The sequence below is a fragment of the Equus caballus genome, chromosome 11 (assembly GCF_041296265.1).
Source record: "Equus caballus isolate H_3958 breed thoroughbred chromosome 11, TB-T2T, whole genome shotgun sequence".
NCBI classification, from domain to species: Eukaryota; Metazoa; Chordata; class Mammalia; order Perissodactyla; family Equidae; genus Equus; species Equus caballus.
In genome coordinates this window covers 44,029,047-44,052,525 of record NC_091694.1, presented here as the reverse complement: position 1 = coordinate 44,052,525, position 23,479 = coordinate 44,029,047, and the positions used below count along the sequence as shown (strand labels likewise).

General features: G+C 43.5%; 1 protein-coding gene across 2 annotated transcripts in view; it reads left to right on the top strand.

Moving 5' to 3' along the window:
* Window positions 1-20,420, top strand: part of SLC6A4 (solute carrier family 6 member 4) — a 37,473-nt gene extending 17,053 nt beyond the window's left edge. Inside the window, exons 7-14 of one of the 2 annotated variants that reach the window (XM_014735870.3) lie at window positions 322-425; window positions 1,562-1,689; window positions 2,971-3,083; window positions 3,955-4,086; window positions 5,370-5,469; window positions 6,926-7,026; window positions 10,619-10,786; window positions 14,875-20,420. In XM_014735870.3, the coding sequence (XP_014591356.2) occupies window positions 322-425; window positions 1,562-1,689; window positions 2,971-3,083; window positions 3,955-4,086; window positions 5,370-5,469; window positions 6,926-7,026; window positions 10,619-10,786; window positions 14,875-14,949 (921 nt within the window). In that variant the 3' untranslated portion in view covers window positions 14,950-20,420. 2 annotated transcript variants of the gene reach the window in all.
* The last annotated feature ends 3,059 nt before the right edge of the window (window positions 20,421-23,479 follow it).

The window sequence follows — 23,479 nt, the reverse complement described above, 5'->3', positions numbered from 1 at the left end:
GTCCTTTCACTCACTGAAGCTGGTCCTTTGAATAGGACGGTAGGAACAGCTGAGATTTGGGTTCAGCGGCAAGTCTGCAGTGATGCTGTAAACCATAAATACAAGCATGAAAAGTATACTTGAGGCCACTGGACTGGTTTATGCCTAAATGGTGGGAAGAGAAACCACATTTGTTTGCACTTGTGGCCAACCCTGGAAAGAGCCTTGGAGCTGGTTTTTCACCTCTGCACACAGCCACGTGGAGGCATGAGGGCACAACCCTGCTGGTGCCCAGCGGCGGCCTGGGTCCCGGCTCTTACCCTGACCTCTGCTGTGTTCCAGGTGTGGGTGGATGCTGCTGCTCAGATCTTCTTCTCTCTCGGTCCTGGCTTTGGGGTCCTACTGGCTTTTGCTAGCTACAACAAATTCAACAACAACTGTTACCAGTGAGTATCGGGGCCCCCCGAAGCAAAGCTTAAAAGTAGGGTGAGAGTAAGTCAGCTAGTCTGGAGGAAGGCCATTGAACTGATGGCCTCAAACCTGGCTGGGCTCGGGCCATCTTGACACTTTGACCCTCAGGGGTGCCACAGGTCCCTGACCAGTTCCTCCATGGCCAGAGCACCCACACAGACCATAGCCTCACTTGGGCCACTCAGGGGTTGAGAGAGGCCCCAGGCCACTTCCATTTTGTGAGAGTCTCTGTATATCAAAAAAATTAATCAAGAAATCTCAAAGCAGGTTTACAAAAATTGCAACATACGTTAAATGTTTAGGTTTGACTTGTTAATGTGTTTAACAACAAAAATTGTGATGTGATAATACATTTCTGTATATATACACAGAAGTATAATGATTGAACTCTTTTGACCAACACAAAATGCCATAGTTTTTGCAGCAAAATCTCATTTCAGAAATTTTGACGAAACAGGGAGTATTGTACCAATTATGATTTAAATATCACTCATCATCTTTAGAGTTAACTTTTTAATGTTCTATCACAGATGGCAATGTCCAGCAACCTGTGCTATTCATAAGACAATTATAGAATTTATTAATTGTTTTAAAGGAATTCACATGCACCCTAAGCAATGTGGCCTTGCATTGGGACATTGGCCTGAAGTTGTGTGATGAGGTCTTCTTTTAAAAGTGTCAGGGTATCTCCTTGTGGCAGTTTTGTAATCTCATTTGCACATAATGTCAAGAGTCTAAATCTGAGGACTTCACTAACGTGAGGCCAAGGCCCCCCTCCGGCCCCCACTCCAGCCCGGGCCCTGCTTCCGAGCAAGCCTTGTTTGAAATCCAAAGGTCTGTGCTGTGCTGGTTCACAGCAGGACCATCTCTTAAAACCACTCCTGACCTGCTGTTCTCCTCATGTTGTGCGTGGTGATAACAGCAGCTTGTGCTTCAAGGCTGATCTGACCAGTCTGAGAGGCCGGGCATGGGGAGGAGAAGAGGGGGGCACCAGGACAGGCTCGAAGTCCCCGTGAGCTCAGCCTGCTCCCCCCGTGCCACAGCTGGAGACAGATGCTCCTTAGACTCCTAACTTGGAAATATCTCAGCCCCCTTGCGTTTTCTGCTCCAGAGACGCCCTGGTGACCAGTGTGGTGAACTGCATGACGAGCTTCGTTTCAGGATTCGTCATCTTCACTGTGCTGGGGTATATGGCTGAGATGAGGAATGAAGATGTTTCTGAGGTGGCCAAAGATGCAGGTAGGACCTCAGGTTCTGTTTAGGCCCCTTGCTCCCATTGTTTGCTGCTTTTTGGATCTTTACGAGTATCTAACTTTTGAACCTTTCAAAATTTTCAGAGGTTTTAGAGAAGCTTACTGCCTTGGAGATCTCAACCCTCTCCATGTGTTCAGGCCATGGTGGGGATGAGGCAGCTCCCTTGGCTCCCAGTCCTGAGGCCTTGAATACACTGTGGGCTTGAAAACATGACTTGGATGATGGCTTCTAAAACATGTGGGTTTGGGTTCTGTGATGGGTCCAAGTCTAGAAAGCAAATGATTACTAATTCTTAGAAGTTCCCCTTGCAGAAAAGTAAAATGTAGATGAAACAGTCACTCTACTGTACTGTGAGGTTTTCAAGAAAAAGAATGACAGATGTTGAAAAGAGGTGATAAGATCTTGTGGATGGAGCCCCAGGCTTTCTTGTTAACATACTTCTGTCTTTCCCCCATACCCCAAATTAGGGCACTCCTATTTAGCTCATGAGAGGTTGAAGACATGTCCCTCACACTATCAAAAGAGACTTTAAAATAGCAGGAGATCTTTATCCCGAAGCCTCTATGACTCTTCTGGAATCAATTTAACATTTCTTACTGTTCCGGAGCTAAAGACATCAGAGAGGGGCCGGCCCACGGCCGAGTGGTTAAGTTCCCGCACTCTGCTTGGGTGGCCCTGGGTTTCACCGGTTCTGATCCTCTGCGTGGACATGGCACCACTCATCAGGCCATGCTGAGGTGGCGTCCCACGTGCCACAACTAGAAGGACCTGCAACTAAAATATACAACTATGTACCAGGGGGCTTTGGGGAGAAGAAGAAGAAGAAAAAGATTGGCAACAGATGTTAGCTCAGGTGCCAATCTTTAAAAAAAAAGACATCAGAGAGAGCTAAGTGCTGTGAGACCTCAGGGACACCAATCCCAGCCCCGAAAAAGGCCCTGAATTATCCTCTAGTGGAAACTCTCATTCTTGTGTACAGCTTTGCTCCCTTTGGGTTTGTTTCCGTTCCCCGCGTTGGCTAGGGTACACATTTTTCAAGGTAGACACTGTTCCCTCCCTGCCTCCCAGGACGTCGGGATGGCCAGGTAAGACAGTGCGGAGTGTGAGGAAGCATTTGCTATGTATCAAAGCCTGATTCATGTATAAGGCCATGTGACGAGGATTGTAATTGTTGGTGTGGCTGAGTTTTCCTTGGGGACAGAGGAAAACTTCCTTTGTAGGTCAGGTCTCAGTGACCACCTCTTCCTGTCTCCCTCTCTGTCTCAGGCCCCAGCCTCCTCTTCATCACATATGCAGAAGCCATTGCCAACATGCCAGCATCCACGTTCTTTGCCATCATCTTCTTCCTGATGTTAATCACACTGGGCTTGGACAGCACAGTGAGCGAATGGGGAGGGAAATTGGCTCTGGGGAGGGAGGAAGAGGAAGATGAGAAGGAAGGAGAGGAGGAGGAGGGAGGAGGGGGGGAAGAGGAGAAAGAAGGGGAAGAAGAAGAGAAGGAGGAGAAGGGGGGAGAAGGGGAAGGAGGCAGAAGAGGGCGAGAGGGGAAGGAGGGGGAGGAGGAGGAGAGGAAGGAGGGGGAGAGGGGAAGGAGGGGGAGGAGGAGGAGAGGAAGGAGGGGGAGGAGGGGGAGGAAGCTGTGCCTATTCCTTCCCATCCTCGCCACCCAGGTGGTGTTGGCTGCTCCCTCCAGGTGCTCTCCCAGCCCCTTCCTTGTTCCCGCCTTAGCTACAGCCTTACCACCCTCTAGAACATTAGGGAGTCCTTTATGGGATAATGAGAGTAAAGAGCTCGACCACAGCCCGGGACTCCACATATGTGAACTGTTATTGTTATGCATTGTCCCTTGACCAGATGTTGGCACCTAAAGACTAGGGCAAGCTCACTCTTGTGTCTTCGTACCCTGCCGCCCAGCATCCAGCTCAGCGCCTTGCACTTATTAGTGTGGAATGAGTCTTAGTTTTGAGTTGGCCTTTCTGGAGCAACCAAAGTCTCCCCAAGAGAGCTGACATAAAGACCCCTATCCATGTGCTATATGTTCTTTCCTTGATGTCCTTAGGGATGGGTTCTAAATGACAGTGTAAAACAGGGAGATATATTCCCAGTGAGGGCCAGTGAGTAGGGGGAACTGGTCATGATCAGCTTGACTGGTCACTTGGCAGTCTTAACCTCTCCCTCCTGTTTACTGTCCTAGAAGGTAAGAGGTTTGTCCCAAAGCCTCCATGGTGACCGTTTGTGTGTCCCTCTCAGTTTGCAGGCTTGGAGGGGGTGATCACAGCTGTCCTGGATGAGTTTCCCCACATCTGGTCCCAGCGCCGGGAGTGGCTTGTGCTCGGTGTGGTCATTACCTGCTTCTTTGGATCCTTGATCACCCTGACTTTTGTGAGTACATGACCCTCAGCTTTGAGTCAGCCTCCCCTAGGGCAACAGAATGTTCTTTCCCTTCCATCCTACATGGTGCCCTGGCTTTGGGGCCAAAGGAAGAGGGGTTGTCACTGCTGTTAAAGTTTGTCATCCAGGAGAAGAAGGAAAGCTGTTTCTGGCGGCATCTGTTTGTAGACTCTGTGCGTCGTGTCTGGAGGATCTGAGCATTTTACAGTAGATTCAGCTGGATTTCAGCCTTGGCGGAATATCTGGAGAAAGACTAAGATTTGCTTTTCCAGTCTATTTCCAGTCTGTAGGGCTGCGTTCATGGGAATATTGCCCTGATGTCCTGATATGCAGAACATCTAAAGGCTGGCATCTCACGGTCGTAATGTCACTTTGTCTTCTCCAGAGAACTCGCACTGGTGAAGAAGTCAAACTCTCTCCAGTGAATTTTTTTTTTTTTGTAGCTGAGGCAAATACTGTGAAACTGTGAAATGGGCATCAGATAGCACCCACAGGCATCCGAGGCTTGTCCTCCTGACTCAAGGCAGAATTTGCAGATATGCATCTTCGAGCCATGCCCTCAACGGCTCTGGAGCTTAAGGGGGGTTGTGGGGCCCTGAGTAGGACACAAGGAACTTGTGAGTTAGGACAAAAGGCAAAACTGTGGGGCCGGCCCCGTGGCTGAGTGGTTAAGTTTGCCCTCTGCTTTGGTGGCCCAGGGTTTCGCCAGTTCAAATCCTGGGTGCGGACATGGCACGGCTCACCAGGCCATGCTGAGGCGGCATCCCACATGCCACAACTAGAAGGACCCACAACTGAAAATACACAACTATGTACTGGGGGGCTTTGGGAGAAAAAGGAAAAATAAAATCTTTAAAAAAAAAAAAGGTAAAACCATGACCAACACGCTCAGTGTGTCTGGTATTGTGGACTCTCCCAGATTCAGTCTTTAGGGACCGAGATTCTCCAGGGTAGAATACACAGTGTGTGTTCAGTAAATCAAAGAGAGTAGAAAATAGATCCAGAGGCCCTTTTGAGTTTGTCTCTTAAAGCTTAGTGGGGAGAAGAAACAAGAAGAGAATGCTCCATAGAGCGGGAAGAGGCATCTAATGAGATGAGATGTGGCCCATACTGCAAAGGCCAGTCCAAGAGGCAGGCTCTGGGTTATTGATAGTAGGTTCAAGGTGGGAATTTTCCAGAATTATCCTAAGTTAAGAAGCTTCCTTTGGCCCCTATCACAAAGAGGAGGCAGTGGCTCAGAGGGCCCTTAACCAGGTTCGTGATCTCATTTCCAGGGAGGGGCCTATGTGGTGAAGCTGCTGGAGGAGTATGCCACGGGGCCGGCCGTGCTCACCGTTGCACTCATCGAAGCAGTTGCCGTGTATTGGTTCTATGGTAAGATGCCTGCTTCCGACAGCCACGGTCCTTTCTATACCAGCCCGTAGACACCAGAATAAAGAAGGGCTGATTCTGTCAAAGAAAGGCAGGGCCGTGGACAAGATGTCTCCTCCTCGTGGGTCTGCAAAATAGTTTCCGCTGAATGCCTTCTTCAGAAACAGGTCGTCGTTTCCTTCACACTCTATACAACAGATTGCCCGTAGTCTCGGAAGGACGTTTTTTCCTCCTGAATTTAAATGTTTACCCAGTGGAGACAGGAGGAAGCGCGGGTCCATATAGCTCATCCACAGTGGATGCTTAAGATCCCAATTGACTCTAAGAACCAGACAGACAACGGAGAACTGGCGCACAGTGGATGCCTTTGCAGAGTGTACAACAACCTACTGCTGTATAGAGGGGCCCCCGGTTACAATTTGCAAGCAAGCGCTCCCTCCAGAGCCCTGAGACAGAGCTTAGGAGCTTATCTTCTAGGGAAGAGGCGAGAATGTTCCTGTTGGGGTTATCTGCCTTGGTGAAACCCCCCGATCACCTCCTTCGATCCTGGAATCTGATAAGAGTGAAACCACCAGGAGTGCAGAGAGTGAGCTGATGAGGGTCCATTGGCAGGGGCGCCAAGAGCCCTGAGTCGGGGTGGGGAGGGCACAGGCAGTTGAAATGAAGAAAACCAGGATCAGAGATGCTGCTCTTCATCTTTAAAATCAAGAAGGGATGAATGAGTTCATTCTGAAAATGTATTTATTTTCCTAGTTTCTGTGATAATAAAACAGCTTTAGCATGTTTGTCACTGCACATTATATGAAGAAGGGGCCCCATATTTTGAGTTGCATGAGAGCCCAGTTTGTTTTTTAAGAAGTCCTCTCCACCTCCTCAGCACGCAGAGGACCAAGTTCGACGTGTGTGAGTTGCTGTAGACCTGCGTGAGGATTGCTGGGCACTCTCAGGGAAGCAGCCACAGACCTGCCTTCCCCTTCTCGATTTCTCACCAGTCAGAGTTCTCACTTCTCACTTCCCTAACAGTTACTTTTTACAGAAGAAGCTTGATCTTGATCGGGCGTATGAATTGGCAATAGCACGGTTACAATTTTCTCTTGAGAGTTTCCAGGATATAGCCAAAGTCATTCTCTGTCGAGTGGGTTCACAGTTCCTAGACAAAATTCAACTTTCTTTTCTACAGTAACAATAAAATCAAACATATGCTGAGATCTTAGAAGGGCACGTGGGCACCAGGTCCCTCCCCAAATGGCCACCAGTCCTCCCACTCTAGTAGAAGGAGCTTTGCTTGCTATAAAATGCAGTTTTGTGACAAGTCCCCTGTGCCACTTTCTGACCGAACTGTTGCCCCTGAGCCCCTCCTAGGGGGAAATTCCAGAGCTGTTACTCTCCCTGAGAATCAAGGGGTAGAAGGAAGTCAGTGGACTCTCTCAGTCAATCAGTCTCTTCCACCTGGTTTTAGGCATCACCCAGTTCTGCAGTGACGTGAAGGAAATGCTTGGCTTCAGCCCTGGATGGTTTTGGAGGACCTGCTGGGTGGCCGTCAGCCCTCTGTTTCTCCTGGTGAGTTGTTATTTCCCTTCTCCTTCCGGCCCTGGAGAATGATTCACCCTCAAACACTTATTAAAAAAATCAACTTTATTGAAGTGTAACATATATACAGAAAAGTATGCAGATCATAAGTGTACATCTCAATGAAATTTTATCAGTTGAGCCCACTTCTGTAGCCAAAACCATACCAAAACAGACACATGACCGGCACTCCAGAAGCCCCTCTTGTGTCCCCTCCCAGTCAGCGTGCCCCACATCGCTAACCACTCTTCTGACTCCTGGCACCATGGAGTAGTCTGGCCTTCGGTCTCTTTATCACATCGCTCCCCTGCTCAGTGATAACGATTAATAACATTTCTTGAGCATTAAGTGGCAGGCCAGACTTTGTGTTAAGCTTACACCCATTGCTCTTTGAGTCCTCACAAAAATTCTATGAAGCAGTTACAGTTGCATTTTAAATTTGAGGAAATTGAGGCTCAGAGAAGGGTTCAAGGTCACATGACAAGTAAGAATTGTTCAAGACCGGGAAACGATTTACCGTGCTGCTCATGAAGGCCCTGGGAAGGCCCTGGTAATTTTGTACTCGTTTCCTTAAAGACGTCCCACACGAAGGTCCTCCCCTGTAGGCCTGAGTCAAGAGTAGCAGCCACTTGTTGCCAAAGGACCTGATGAGAAAGTTCAGTTCCGGGGGGTGCCTGTTTGCCAAGACATGTCCAGTGTTCACTGTCTTTGCTGCATGTGCCCCTGCTTTCCTCTTGGCGTCCATCTGAAGATGTTTGCCCACAGACCGATGAGCACCCTGCTGACATCCTGAGTGTGCTCTGAGGTCGCCCTGGGTAAAGTGACTCCGTGCACATCAGCAGGGACGACTCTCCAGTTCTTTCATTTATCTGTAACTTTATGGGGGGGTGGAATTTTTTATCCTTTAGAGCAAGAAAGGTTGTTAAACTGCCCCTGCAGTCCAGCTCCAGCTTATTAGGAGTGTCTGGGCTGTCCATTTTGTCTTGGGACATCTCTGCCTTTGGCAGACGGCTGTGCCCTCCTCCTCTTTCAAAATAGCGCCCTTTGTATTGTTGTTACTTTCTCCAGGCAGCGTGCATTTTTCGTACTTTTTGTACCCATACATCTGGACGTTAACTTATGAGATGGACAGTGTGCTTATTCTTGCCTCTGCAATGCTGCGAGTGTCAGTCTCTACCCTAGAGTCCCTCCTTGACATCCACTCCCCTATCCTCAGGGCCCAGCGGCTCTGATGTGTACTCTGGGTGCCATGTTCCCCTAGAGCTTGGCCTGGTAGTTCCTTATTGCCTTATCAGCTCACTGGTGCTTTTAGGTCAATTAAAAACATATATATGCTTTTTTCTTTTGGTGAGGAAGATTGGCCCTGAGCTAACCTTGTTGCCAATCTTCCTCTTTTTGTTGAGGAAGATTGGCCCTGAGCAAACATCCATGCCCATCTTCCTCTACTTTATATGTGGGGCGCCGCCTCAGTATGGGTTGATGAGTGGTGCACAGGTCCATGCCCAGGATCCGAACCTGAGAACCCTGGGCTTCTGAAGCAGAGCACGTGAATGTAACCACTACACCACCAGGCCGGCCCCTAAAAACATATATTTTTAAATCCAGAAGTTTTAGTTGTTTTCAGTGAGAAGCTTGGTCTGAATCACCTAGCCTGCCATTATTAGAAGCAGAAGTCCTACATAAATGGATTATTAATATATATTATTACCGGTGCTTCTCCATAATCTACTTAAATCCTTTCGTTTATTTTTCAAAGGAAGAAAAGACGCTGGATTAGTTCCTTGAGGGAAGAAGCCATGTTTATTTCTTCGTTTTCTTTAGCGTTCCCCACACAGTGAGGAAATAATGTCCGGGGCCGAGACTCGGGGGAGGCAAGTGAGGCACTCACCATGGGCGTAAAATTGAAGGGAGTGCCAAAAAAACTCAGTAATCAAGATAAATACTATTTTAATGCCATATTTTTTCGTATTTTCATTTCTGTGAGCTTCTGGGTGTCTAGCAGACTGCGTGAACTCTTGGTGTACCGTCAGTGAGCTTCTGTGCCCAGGAACACCCACGTGCAGCCCCGGGTTCAGGCACATGACTCACATCCCTGTGACGTGTGCTTTGCTCACTTACTCTGAGGGCCAGTGCTCCAGCGCCCGGTGAAGAGGAGGCGAGTCTGTCTTCCACTTCTGGGGTTACCCAACAGATCCCCTGCTCTGGGCTTTTTAACGCTGCTTTAGGTAAACAACTAGTAGCTTACTAAAAACATTCCTTTTCACCGTAACTAAGTGACAAAAAAGAAAATATTGTATACGAGCAAGGAGAGGCTGGGCCGTGCAAGGCGGGGTCTGGAGCAACACTTACTGGCTGTAGTGAGAGCTTGAGGCCTCCCTGACCTGCACTGGTTTTCACACACCTGACATTGAGATGAGACGAGTTATAGAAGGGATGGCTCCTAAGCAGACTCCCTGCCCCCTGTTCCCAAACTCTCTTCCTCAGGAGGCGGGTCTGGGGGTGAGGAGAGTAAGTCTGGAGAAAGCTTTGCAATTGGCCGGGCTCCTGTTCTGCAAGCTTCCTCCTGGACTTAGGATAACACTGTTCAGAAGACGGATGTGTGTTTAACAGTTTGCCATTTTATTACCTGAAGACAAAGAAAAAAAAAGATATAAATAGATGTTTGACCACACAAATAATTTACATTACTGTCTTCTTTATGACTATGAAATAATAAAATTAAGTCAAGAGCAGTAATGATTTCAGCACAGTGGTTACTAGGCAAAAACTGATATTTATGCTCTCTCTGGAAACCAAACCGAAATAAGAAGACTCATAAACCGACTGACTGTTGGGAGCACACCGTGGAATTTGTCTTAGTCGAAATTTTCAAGTAAAAAGTGTATTAAGCTGGTTTTTCCTTCCGTTCTTCCTTTCACGACGGGGGCCTGTGGCAGGCAGGCATTCACTGCTGAGACGCCTGGTTGAAACCCCAGGCTGAAGCACTTAATGCCGAAAGCAGAGAGTCGAGGAAAGGGGAGCGAGGAAACACATACCCAGGAGCCTGAGTCATCTCCAGGTCTTGAGAACCGTATTATTGATCTCTCCTGGACATAGGTACCTTCCCTCTGACAAAAACAATCACAGCCAAGAAGCACAGGAGGAAAGAAAAACGGCGCAGAGAGAAATATGAAGCACCGTGACTGGCAGGGGCCGTAGACAGGTCACCCAGTTCTTCCTCCGCTGTTGGCAAGATGGGGCCCAAACCACCCCTGATGGATGCCAATCTCTTCTCCTTTGCCCTGAAGGGGGTGCTGTAACACCCCTAAAAAAAGGGTTCTGAGGCCCTGGCATCTCCACCGTAGAGACTGAGGTGGGGGTTGGGGTGGAAAATCAAGATGAACACCCAGCTGTTTTATTGTTGCAGTGTAGGCACAGAAATTAGTGAATTCTCTGTGTCAGAGTTCAATCTAGGATATATCATATTTTGGGACTTTCCCCAAAGTATCTTAGCTTTAGCATTTGGTGTTCACAGTATCAGAACTGTCTCTAGCTGCACGGATCTCGTTAAGATTTTTAATGTTCTTTGGAATTTCTGTTTTAGTTCATCATTTGCAGTTTTTTGATGAGTCCGCCCCAGCTACGACTTTTCCAATATAATTATCCTCACTGGAGTGTCGTCCTGGGTTACTGCATAGGAACCTCGTCTTTCATCTGCATCCCAACGTATATAACTTATCGGCTGATCATCACTCCAGGGACACTGAAGGAGGTATGTGCTAGTGTGTGTGTGTTCAGACTGGTAATTATTTGGGGAGAAAAGGGTTCTCTTATTATGCTCTATTCAAGGTAGATAAATCCAACACCTGAAATTCACCGGGAGACTCTCAACCTTACAGATGTAAATACCTACACCCTGGTGTAGACCTCTAAGAGCTGCCACTGTCATCTTAAGGCATCTCCCATAGGCCTCAAATACACTGGTGAAAGAGTCACTTGGTCATGTGCATGCACCACAGCTCACAGCTTGGGGTGTGTACAGCCTTCTGAAATGTCAGATAACCACTTTGCTTCCTGCTTGCCACTGGGCACGGACATCAGGTTGGTGATGTCCTGAGTGACACACAAATTTTGATTTAAGTGGAGATTATGGTGGAAAATGTCCATGGTCATTTTCCAACAGCAATTAAATAACAAGGGCCATTAGCAAATAATACAATAACAGCAAAAAAATAGCAAAGGCTATTTTGAAAATCATCACTAAATAAGGATGTTGCAACAATATCATAATTTTAGCTCAAACCATTAGAGTAAAAGAAAAGTTGCCATTATAGCAAGATTCATTTCAGTAATGAATAATGTGCCGTAAAGTTTTGATAACAGAACCTTACAATTTGTATAAAATTGTATATTTTTCAAAGCATCTTCAGGTAGGTTATCTCATTTTGTTATCAGAATACCTTGTGAGGTAGATGGGCAGGTACTATTAGCAGACGAGGATACTGAGGCTGGGAATGGCCCTCCTCAAAATTTCCTCCTTTTGGTGACTTGTCCAAGGACACACAGTACAGGGAGGCTCACAGTCTGGGTCCCTGATTCCTGGCCCACTGCTCTTTCACTTTTAGGTGCAGCTTCTCTTTTGTGCTCAGGGTATTAATAATTTGTTAATGCAAAAATTGGTGGTAGAGGTTAGGGAGAGATGCATTGCCATTTCTCCTCTGGTGCTGCCAGCGTTCATAGTTCCAGCCACCAGGACTCCCAGCAGTGTTATCCTTCACATTACCGGAGGTGAAGATGCGTGAGTCGTTACTTGTTTGGTCATGTTTCTTACCATAGCAGGAAGGTTACTGTGGCAGAAGAGCCTGCAAGAAGTGGCTACTTACGAGTCTGTAAGTGGGCGCTTTTGTAGGGTGCTTTTGTAGCTCAAAGGTGAAGAGTGGTATTTGGGGAAGGCTAGAAGGGACTGTACTCTATCATGGCCTGAGAACTGAGGTGGGCTAGTCTCTGGGCTCTTAGAAGCAAAACTCAAACATGAGACCATCACACTCATCTTCCGAAGACGTTTCATAAGAAACCTGAAGAGAACATGAGGCGATTAAACATCAGCTCTTTCAGAGAATGACTGAGTTCATTTCTTTTTCTAAACAGAAGAACTGAATTGTAGGTGAACAGGACTCTGCAAGGAGTTACTAATTTCCCACACCCAAACCAGTCCTATCGCAACCTCATTCCTCCCAAAGGGCCTTAGACTCTGGTGTTGCTTGGAATACACACTCGGACCCACAGTCATTGAATTTCTTCCTTCAGGTTGTCCTTGATGGCAGTCAGAATAGTCCACTGGCTCTGTGGATTCAAACCCAGAGGCTAAGGTCAGGGTGGGAACTCTAGTTAGGTTAATAAATGTCAGTATTCTTTGGTCACAGAATGCACCTCAAATCCTGGTATTTCTTGCAAATTCCCCGGATTGTTGGCCACAAAGTAATGCCACACAAAGATGTATAATTAACAGAGCTCAGACCCGTTAGTAGTAGAGGTAAGGCTGATTGTAGGGCTGTCTTCACCAGAGGACACCACAGGGAAACAGTGGGTTACCAGGAAGCGTCATGATACAGCCAGTCCAGGAGCGCTGCGAGGGAAGAGCTATGGCAGATCACTCACCTCCCCTGGGCCTTAGTTTCTTCATCTTTAAAATGTGCTCATTGGACTGGATGAACATTTTCCAAAGTGTGTTTTGAGGAGCAGTGGTTCCATGGAATATCAATGGGTATTACTGCTGGGGGAAAAGGTTATGTGGTCAAATAATTTTGGAGAATGCTGGATTAAGGCAATTTAAATAGGTTTCTTTACTATGGGACTCAAAAGCCTTAGTATGCTCATGTGCGTGTTTAATCTCTGAGAGGAATAAAGCATGCCATGTTTTTTGCCAGGCACCCCAAGTGACTATATATTTTTGTGATTACCAGGCTTGATGGTCTGTAACATTCTATCTATGAGGGAGGGAGCCTCATATGAAATTTTGGTGTGGTTAAAAAAAAAGACTAAGAGAAAGGTAAATATCTTAAATCTTTTGGAGCCTGGCCATATATAAGGTTGGAGCTTATGGAGTGAGCCTTACTCACCTGGAATTTGGTGGATGTCACACGCATCTCCAGCCTGGAAGTCTCAAGGTTGGAGTCATCAACTGGATTAGGTCATCGTCCCAGAAGCCCCTAGTAACCTGTACAACGATACTGGGAAGATGGTCCCTAGTAAGTAAGCATCCATGAAGACGTCAACAGTGATCCATCTCTTAGATTATCACCTTGTAGAAGGCCAGGGCCTAGGAAATTCTGAGAGCAATAGTAGTCTGGCAACTGGAATGCTGCCAAAATATGGAAAGCGAAGGTGGGCCTGGCGTTTTGTGAGATCAGCAGCCACAAGGGCAGCAGAATGGGTGGGTAGGGGCTAGGGCACAAAAGCCAAACGTTCTACTTTACAATGTTGTTCATTGCGGGCCTCGCCTCCACCACACACCCTAGTGCTCTCTTCTCTCTCTGTACAACATAGCTCCACTTAAGACCAGTTGGAGCGATCTGTTCCTGTTCCCAATTAGCAAGACGTATTCTGTTTAATCAGTTATAAGTTACATATTCATCCGTGGGGAAGGATGGTTTGTGAAATTCTGCTTTCTATGCCTTCACACGTCTAGGTAGCTATGAGCACTACAGCACCTCCTTTTAAATGGATTTCTAGTGTGAGATTTCAGTACTCGAATATTAAGGTGATGAGGAATACAACATGTACAGTTTTGTGAATTTCATTTACTATGAGAATGGAACTTTTTGAATTCCATAGACCCTGCTCATTAAAGAAGAACAAACTCCCAAAACCAGGAAATAAAAAAGGTTGAAGGGGACTACATACCTTTTCAATCCAAAATAAAAAGGACAAGTAGCAGAGCTTCACCCAAAATCAGTGAATCAAAAGATGCTTTCAGATCCAATTTTGCCTGCTTACCATACTAAATACAGACTTTTGGCCATCAAAGATTTCACTAAGCAACTTAATAAAGATTTTTCTAAGCCTCTGCAGTGCTGCTGTTTTTCCTTCTCCACGTCCCTGAGCTGCTTCATGTCACTTGATGCTAGGTTTTACAAGGTGGGCTGTATATTTCGTAGCCAAACCCAAGCATATTTCAGAGGCGTCTTCTGTGTTCCTCAGCTGTTTCTAAGGTTAAAATTCCCAGCCTTTTCCTGTGATGAGTACTGTGTCAACATGAGATTGTTTTAGGAGTGATGATTTAAATGGTCACATCTTCTAAAATTTAATTCTGTGCTCATTTGCACCCTTGTGTGAAATAACCAGTGCTCCTTTACAGGTGGGTCATACATCAGGACGTCTTGGCTGTTACAGTGGCTGATGGCATTGTGCACCGTGCCTATAGTGTGTTTGCAGGGCACAAGGAGCCCGGTTGAGGGGAGGGGGCCCCAGAATCCAACACTTGTTCTGCTCCCCAAGCCCTGTGTGGCTACATGAAGCCTCCTCTGTCCAGAAAAATAATGCTTTTTCCCTGGTTGTCAGAGGCTTGTTATGGCCAGTGGAGGTTTATTAAAGGCTCATCATTTTCTCCCATTAGTGTTATAATGACTTTCTTAATTAGTTTACAGATGCTTATAGTTTATAAATATACCATTTTGATCCATATTTGAAAACTAATAAATTAGGAGTTTTCTTAGGGAAAATTAATGACACTATTCCAACTTACTATTAAATGCCATTAAAATGCCATTTAAATTTTGTTTTCATATAAATGTTGAAATGTTTTTGCAACACTGTTAAATTACAAGAATGTTTATAATATCATATTCTTCTCCCCAACAGCGTATTATTAAAAGCATCACTCCAGAAACACCGACAGAAATTCCCTGTGGGGACATCCGCCTGAATGCTATATAAAAGGCTTCAGTGAGAGGAAAGTGGCTTCCCAACAACCTCGTCCTCCAGTTCTGACGAGTCACACCTCACCTTCTCCCAAGCTAATCCTGACAATGGAAGGGCCTCCTTCGTGGAGACACAGTCCCAAAAGACTATGGTGCCCAGACTCTTATGTCCTCCAGCCACTTCTTTCTGTGAAATCTCCTGGATGTATTGCCACGTTAGACTTTGTGAAACAGCTGAACTGGCCTGTTTTGGATGTGTGAGGGTGATGAAAACCACCGTATAATCAGTTAGGATTAGGTTTAGAATCAGGTCTGTGAAAGTCCCCTGTATTATTTCTTGTTACAATCACCGGTATCTGACATCTGTTTGCTTCTAAAGGTTTCACTCTAAAGGTTCGTGAATGCATAAACCGTGTAGGAGAAAACAGGGATGCTGTCTTGCTAGCCATATATTTTCTGAGTAGCATAGACGTCTGCAGCTGGAATCTCCTAGAACCCTGTAACCCGTGTGCTACTGTGGAGTCAGGACAGGAAGATGTAAGAAACTAAACGGAAAAATGATGTGTATGTGTGAGTGTGTGTGTCTTTGTATACTGTTGTTTCAGTGTACCCTTATCTCTATTCCAATACTTTGGGCCCATTACAAACTATATGAATTTCCTCTAATTTTTCTTACATTAACAAATTCCACCTACTCAAATGTGTATGTATGCTATTATTTGAAGGGTCTAGGGTCTAATTACTATGACATGCTGTGCCACCTCCTCCTTTTCCAGTGACACTACTTTAGCCCACACACCTTCCTTTATGGGCCAGCCTTTAGCTTTTGCTGCACAACATTGCCATCTTCCTGTCTCTCTCTGCTAAAAACTCAGGATAACATTCCACAGGCAAATTTGGTCTATTTCATTAGTCGCTGTGGCTTGTCTGTGAACTGCTTTGAAGATGGATATTGACAAATGCGTCTTTGGTATTCAGTTGACCATCTGGTTTAAGCTTGTCTACTTCAAATGACTGAGTTTGACTGTTGAGGTTACTTTGCTTTGTAAAGAAAGGATAAATCCAGTTCTCACTTATAGGGTATACAGATCTGGCCCCCTGACCTAAATCAAGGTCATCCTCCATCCGAAAGTATTCAGAGAGTCTGGGTTAACCTTAAATGGACATCCCCCAACCATTGATCCTGCCTGGTTGGCTACCAGGATTGTGAGCCCTTCAGATAATTTTCAAGATTGAGACTAAGTAAGGCTGATTGGAAAAGGGTCAGTTAAGTGAGAGACTTTTCATTCTACATAAAGCCCTTAATACAGATCAAGTAAATCTGACCTTTGGTGGCTTGTGACTCAGAGTGTAGGTAGAGAAGCAAATTTTACCTTGTAGTGTGAGATTTCCTTATCAAAATCTTAAAGGGAATGAAGTCTAGTCAATGATAAAAGGATTCAATCATCTGGCCCCATATAACTTAAGTCCTGTATATAAATCAAATTTAATTCTAACAACCCTATAGAAGAAAGAAGAACCATATAGAAGAGGCATGGTTTTATCCAATAATAGATCTTCCTGTCTTGGCTTCCTTTCCCCAGAAATCTCTGCCCTGGCCAACTTCCTGTATTCCCCCTACATCCTTCTCTTTCTGACTCTTTGCATTTCCCGGTGAGGTATTTTCCTTTTAGATGTTAGCTGCTGAGAAATTTCCAGAAATATTAGAGGAAAAGAGGAAGGGGATTAAAAAATGTCCCTTACTGACCTTTCTTCGTTATCTTCACTCTTTTATTTCTTCTTGCTACCTTATTTCTATTCTCTTTGCTTTCTACCATGCCAAAAGGAGAGTTTATGTAAGTGGCAGCATGTATATTCAGTAGTAAATAGCTTTGCAAATTTTAAGAACTTACTTTATAAAGATATTCAAGTATGGATTCTTCCCATCCTACACACACACACATTCTCCAAAGATAAAATTTATTTATTTATTTGTGGGTTTTTTTGAGGAAGATTAGCCCTGAGCTAACATCTGCCACCAATCCTCTTTTTGCTGGGGAAGACTGGCCCTGGGCTAACATCTGTGCCCATCTTCCTCTACTTTATATGTGGAATGCTGGCAACAGCACTGCTTGACAAGCGGTGCATAGGTCTGCACCCGGGATCCGAACTGGCAAACCCTGGGCCGTCGAGGCGGAACATGTGAACTTAACCACTGGGCCACCAGGCCAGCCCCCAAGGATAACATTTCAAAAGCACTTTTCCCAAACAGAATTAGAGTTTTGCCAAGCCAGGTGCTAAGAGAATTATATAGGTGTTTTGAAAAGTTTTCAAACTTCACTAGACTTAAAAAAACCCCAAAATCTCTGTTCTGCAGTTTGCATTTACTTGACCCCTATTTATCAATACTACTATGGATTGTTCTTTTAAGAAAAACTTAAGAGTAGGTAGACGGACTTTAAAATAATCTTTTAAAGAACTTTTACATCTAGTGTAGCATTGACATAAATGTAAAAAATAAAAATGGAATTGTCAAGTTATTTAAGTACTGAAGGTATTATTATTTTTTTGGCTGTGATTTTATTAGTAAGAGATACGCAAGAAATAGGAAGACACAAGACAAAGGCACGCAGGCCATTCAATTGATTGTTTCCTATATTGATATGCAAAGAAGTCCAAAGAATTCATCTCCCTTCCAAAAATCTTAAAGTCCATTTAAAACTTATTCCATTCGTTGCTTGGAATGCATATGACTTGTAACCTAAATTCATTGCCCTGGCTGCCCCGTCTGGAGATGGATGCGACACCCAGACAAACCCAAAATCAATACTCCAAAATAAAATAATAAAAATCAAACCAAATAATGAAACCTCAAAATAAGGCAAAAAGTTATTCTGTGAGATGAGTCACTCCCTCACCATCCTCTCTTACTAAGCTTTTTAATTTAGTGCCACCAATCTCAAAATTTAAGCATAAGTGTGCATTTCCATTTAACTCACCCACCCCACTCCCAGCCCATAAAAGGGAGTTTATTCTCCTGGAATTAGAAGTGTGTTCTTTCTGATAAGTAGGGAAGACTGACCTGATATGTTCTATCTGTTGTATAATTGGTCTGGAGTTCACTGTCAAAGCAAAGCTTAAAACGATGGAATGCAATGGCTTAACTGTGCCGTTCTGACACATATCTTAGACAACGCTTAGGTACCCAATGGTACAATCCAAGTTTGGTTCCTTTTTTATCATGTCTCTTTCCTCATAAATCAACACCTGGTGCTTAAGATATTAGAGTTGTTCAGAATGGTTGTCTTCATTGAACACAACAGTAATCAGAGGGCATTTTTCACTCTCCCTTTTTTTCTTTTTTTGTCAGGGAGGAGTGGGGAGGAGAAGCAGTAGTTTCCTCAGAGAGACTGTGCTACAACCTGACATCCCTATAAGTAATGTACTAAAAGCAAAATAGTCCTATGCTAAGTGGGAAGAAGTTGTATATTTGAAAGTCATCATGGAGCTCACACATCATCCAAAACACGAGGAGGCTCACAAAAGGCTCGGACCTGGGGAAGGTGAGCTTAGAAAGTGCTTGCTTTAGAAACATGTTAGAGAATGGAATGTATAAATCCAAATATAGAAAAAGAAATGTTAAGACAGGGAATATCCCTATACTGTAGAAAGTTCTTCTGGTCCACTGGAAACATTCTCATTCCTGAATTCTTTCTCCAATATCAGAGATAAGTCAATGATATTTATTAAGATGTGTCATGTTTAGTTCCATGGAAGAAACATTTCAAAGCTCTGAATCTTTTTTTCCCCTTGCTTTCTGTAGTATCACCCTTTCCTTCATTGCTTAACTGTCTCTCAATTTTAATGATAGAACAGTGTTTTAAAGCTCAGATAACTACATTAGAGGCAGAGATGAACTTAGCGACTAAGCTAATTTTTCTGCTCTTGGGATCTGGAAATTTCTAAAGGAAGGTGAGCTTAAGTCTTATTTCCTCTACTAGAATGAAATAATACACCTCTCAATTGGTTTAGAAGGCATTTGCCACAATGGAAAAGATAAATATTTTAGGATGGAATCTTAAATATGTCTGTCTTTTTGTTTCATACAGTTGGAATCTATTCAGTATTGTTTCTACATTGGGTGTTTCAAAACAACTCACATGTTCAAGAGAAGACTTGTTTTTTGGAAATGATTCACAGGATATTTTAGTTGGAATTTCAGGTGGTATTTATCTTACCAGCACAAGACAAAGTTCATGCCAAACTGCTCTACCACCAGTTCAAGGTTTTTTTCGTAAGATGTCAAATTAGATTCTGTTTACCGGTCAACTGTAATTTGAAAACTGTGTGCCTTGTGGAGCACCTCATCAGAAAAAGGTTTTAATGTCTGCTAAACTAGGAAGAACCTTATCACTTAGGGGAGAAAATCGATCATATCAGTCCTTCAACTCTGTAGTTGAGGACTCCGATTATAGTAGACAATCTATCTCTAGCAATTTGTAAACACTGACAGTCCAAACAGCAAATATTTGGAGAGGAGTTATCCTATCTTTATGCTAAAATACTTAAAATACCATAAAAAAATAAGAGCATTTGCTAAGTTAAAAAAAAGAAGCTATTTTGAAAGATTATTATTCTTCAAATTATAATATTAGAGATGTACCTTATCTTAAAAAAATACATAAAAATGCATATTCTTAAAGATAAAATTAGGGACTTTAAATAAGAATTTGCAGTTATTCCCCTAAAGGCATTTAAAATATGACTTGACTTATAAACAATTTTTCAGGATAATTTGTGTCTTGGAAATATCAATGAGGTGCTTCAAATTCTGAATTACGGTTAATTGAATTATATAAATGGTATTTTTTCCCCTCATCTTTACTTTCTTCTTCCACATAACTTACAGCTAAGAATAAGTAAATTTCTCCCACTATTTGCCTCTATAAACAGTAGTAATATGAAATTTTCCAATATTGTTTTTTTTATGAAATACGTTCACTTTTTTTTTTTGAGGAAGATTAGCCCTGAGCTAACATCTGCTGCCAATCCTCCTCTTTTTGCTGAGGAAGACTGGCCCTGAGCTAACATCCACGCCCATCTTCCTCTGCTTTATATATGGGATGCCTACTACAGCATGGCTTGCCAAGTGGTGCCATGTCTGCACCCGGAATCCAAACTGGTGAACCCCGGGCCACTGAAGCGGAACGTGTGCACTTAACCACTGGGCCGGCCCCGCATTTTTAAACTTTAGTGGCAGAATTAAACCTAAGTTTTATTTGTTTCAAAGTAGAGAGTCCCCTCTTTGAGCTGTATAGAATGCCCCTGCATTCATTTATGGAGCAGTTTAACCATAAATGTTCCAAGTCAGATTGTGAGATATCAGTAAATGCCTTACATTGTGAACTGTTTCTGTAATAACTCTTAACATCGTGATATATAGATTTGCACTATCTCATAAAAATAACTTCTAAACTCTTAAGGTTAAAATAAAAATCTTAATCTTAACTATATATTGTCAAAACATTTACACATCCCCCCAAAACATCGCTGCATGTCATTTGCAAATATTTAGCATCAAAATATCTTGAATTAGAAACACTAAATTTCAGTAAACTTAAATAAATTATTACAATTCTCTGCAATTTGTACAGAGCTTTAGTTTACAATGTGCTTTCACACATATCATCTCATTTGATCATCAGAACTCTGGGTGACAGATGTTATTTTCCCAGTTTTGCAGAAGAGGAGCCTGAGGCTCAGAGAGGTTAATTGATTTGCCCAAGTTCACATAGCTGGAAAGTTCCAGAACAGGCTTTATGCCTAGGTTTTCTGATTCCAGGCCAAAGGTTATTTGCATATCTATCTTTAAAATCATCATCCATAGAAGCTAAATACACAGATCCTAAATTTAAAAGTGAGAATCATGAAGGATGTTTCCAACAAACAAGTACATTCTCATACATAATCACAACACAACCATCAAAATCAGGAAAGTAGTGATACAGTACTGCCACCTAATCTCAGACCCCATTCAATTATGTCCTGTTGGCAAAAGGATCCAGTCCAGAATCACACTTTTCCCTTACTTTCATGTCTCTTTTGTCTCCCTGAGTCTGGAAGAGCTTGCCAGTCTTTCCTTGACTTTCATGACCTTGACACTTTCGAAGATTACAGGCTGGTTATTTTGTAGAATGTCCCTCAGTTGGATTTGTTTGATGGTTGATTCCTCATGATTAGATTCAGCCTAGGTATTTTTGGCAGAAATATCGTGAGAATGATACTGTGGACTTCTCACGGCATCCTATCAGGTGCAGCACAATTTGATCTATCCTCATCCTGGTAAGTTAACTTCCATCACTTGATTAAGGTGGTGTCTGCCAGGCTTTCCACTGTAAAATTTCTTTTCTTTTTGTAATTAGTATTTTGCAAATATCCTGTTCCTCATCTGACTTTCAATTCATTCATTTTTTACAGATTCCAATTTTATTCAATGAATTACAATCCATTATTGTTATTTATTTTGATGCTCAAACTGTCCCATATTTAGCCAGTGAGAGTCTTTTCAAGCTGACTTTTTGTCCTTTTGACATGTCCCCATCATTCTTGGAAGACTTCCTTTTTGGAGTAAGACGTTCCAGGATCATCTTATACTTTCTCTGCCACAGCTATTTCTCCAAGAAGCCCTGGTTCCTTTTAGAAGAAAGTATTTAGAAACCAAGATCTTGGTGCTAGGTATCTTCATTGCTATTGGGGTGTCACTGATCCCAGGTCCTTTCACTAAAGTATGTGTGGGTATACGTGTGTATATGTTTGTACACATATTTGTATCTATAATTATTTCTCTATCTTGAAAACTATGAGTTCACACCAGTATCTCCAATTCCAAACCCACACTACAAAGTTCACATTCTAGTTTTCTCTTTATACTTATAACCCCTTCTAGGACAGCAAGAAGCCTGGCTCCCATTATCCTGAATGTTTACTTATTTGATCAATGTGCCTGAATGTAAGGAATATTCCATTGGGGCCGCCACCACCCTCTACACAGAAACCCACCTTACCCCATTCAGGTTCTGACACCTCATCGTTGCCTGTACAAACGCCCTTCTCACCCCACTCAGGCTGACAACCTTACAAATGCCTTCTCACCCTGTTCAGGCTGACAACCTTTGTTGGGTAGTCACCACTGCCACCCACTGCATGGATGCCTTCCCTACCCCACTTGGACTCTGACATCCTGCATGGGCCTCCTCTCTGCATGTATTACCTCTCACCCGCATTTGGACTGACAAAGTATATGCTGCTCCTACACAATGCTCTTTTTCACTGCGTTTAGCGACACCCAGCTCTGGGCGATGATAACTTTACCTTGCTCAGCCCCACTTAATGGCTTTTGGACTGAATTGTTAGGGAAGGGATAGTCAAAAGGGAAGAGGACTAGTTTACATTAATATTAACAATTGTGGCCCAAGGAAGCCATCAGATTTTCTTAAGGCGCAGACTGAAGAAGGGGATTAGCAGTATAGTGGGATGGGCAGAGCTTGGACAGGGAGAAACTTCAGCAATAAAATATATTTCTAAACTCTTTTTCCAGAATCTGCAAACTTTCCTGCTAACTAGTCCTTTAATTCTTTAAGGCTTTGCCTTAATACAACAAGAATCTAGCACATCTGGCATATAGCCCTCAATCTGCTGAATGCATGAAAATGTATCATATTTCATGTCACTTGTCTGGCCTCCTTTCCCTCCATCCTAAGTATGACTAACGTCATACATTTTGCCAAAAGTAAAAAACTTTTCTGCACTTGTGGAAAGAGTAGAACGAGATAGGATTGAGAAGACAAGGGCTCAAGTCCTTTCTCAGCCATTACCAAGCTAAGTAACCCTAGATAAGCCGCTCAAATTTACTGGCCCCATCTTTTCATGGGTAGTAATAATGTAATTATGACAAATCCTAACGTTTACTGTGTGCTTACTAATGTCAGGCACAGCATTACATGCATCATTTCAAGCAATCCTCACATCAGTCTCATGAAAGGGACACTTTTATTATCCCCGTTTTCAAATGAGGAAACTAAAGCTCAGAGAACTTAATTTGTCCAAGGTTATGCAGCTAGTAAGTGGTGGACCCAAGACTTCCAAGTCTCAGCTCTTAAATATGATGCTGTAGTGCTTTAAAAACATTTTAAATTGCAGGGGTTACATAGATGATTTCCAGGGTCATTCCAGTTTTAAAAATCTGATATTAAGAAATACTTAAGGGACTTAAGATAGATGAAGTTAAAGCAATGAAGTAAAAATTTTTCTAAACCTTCAATTGTGCCAGCATTATAGTAGGCACTGGGCATATAAAGTTGAGATTAGATCTTTGTATTCAAACAACCAACATACTATCACCATACTGTAATGCTGTGATAGTGTTAAGCACAGAACTCAAGGAAACATAGGGGTGTTGCTGAAACAAAGAGGGGTGGATATTAGAGGCTTTCTGGAGGCAATGACACTTTGATTCAGTTTTAAAAATAAGGAGTTAGGCAGAAACATGGTGTTCCTCGTAAAGCAAC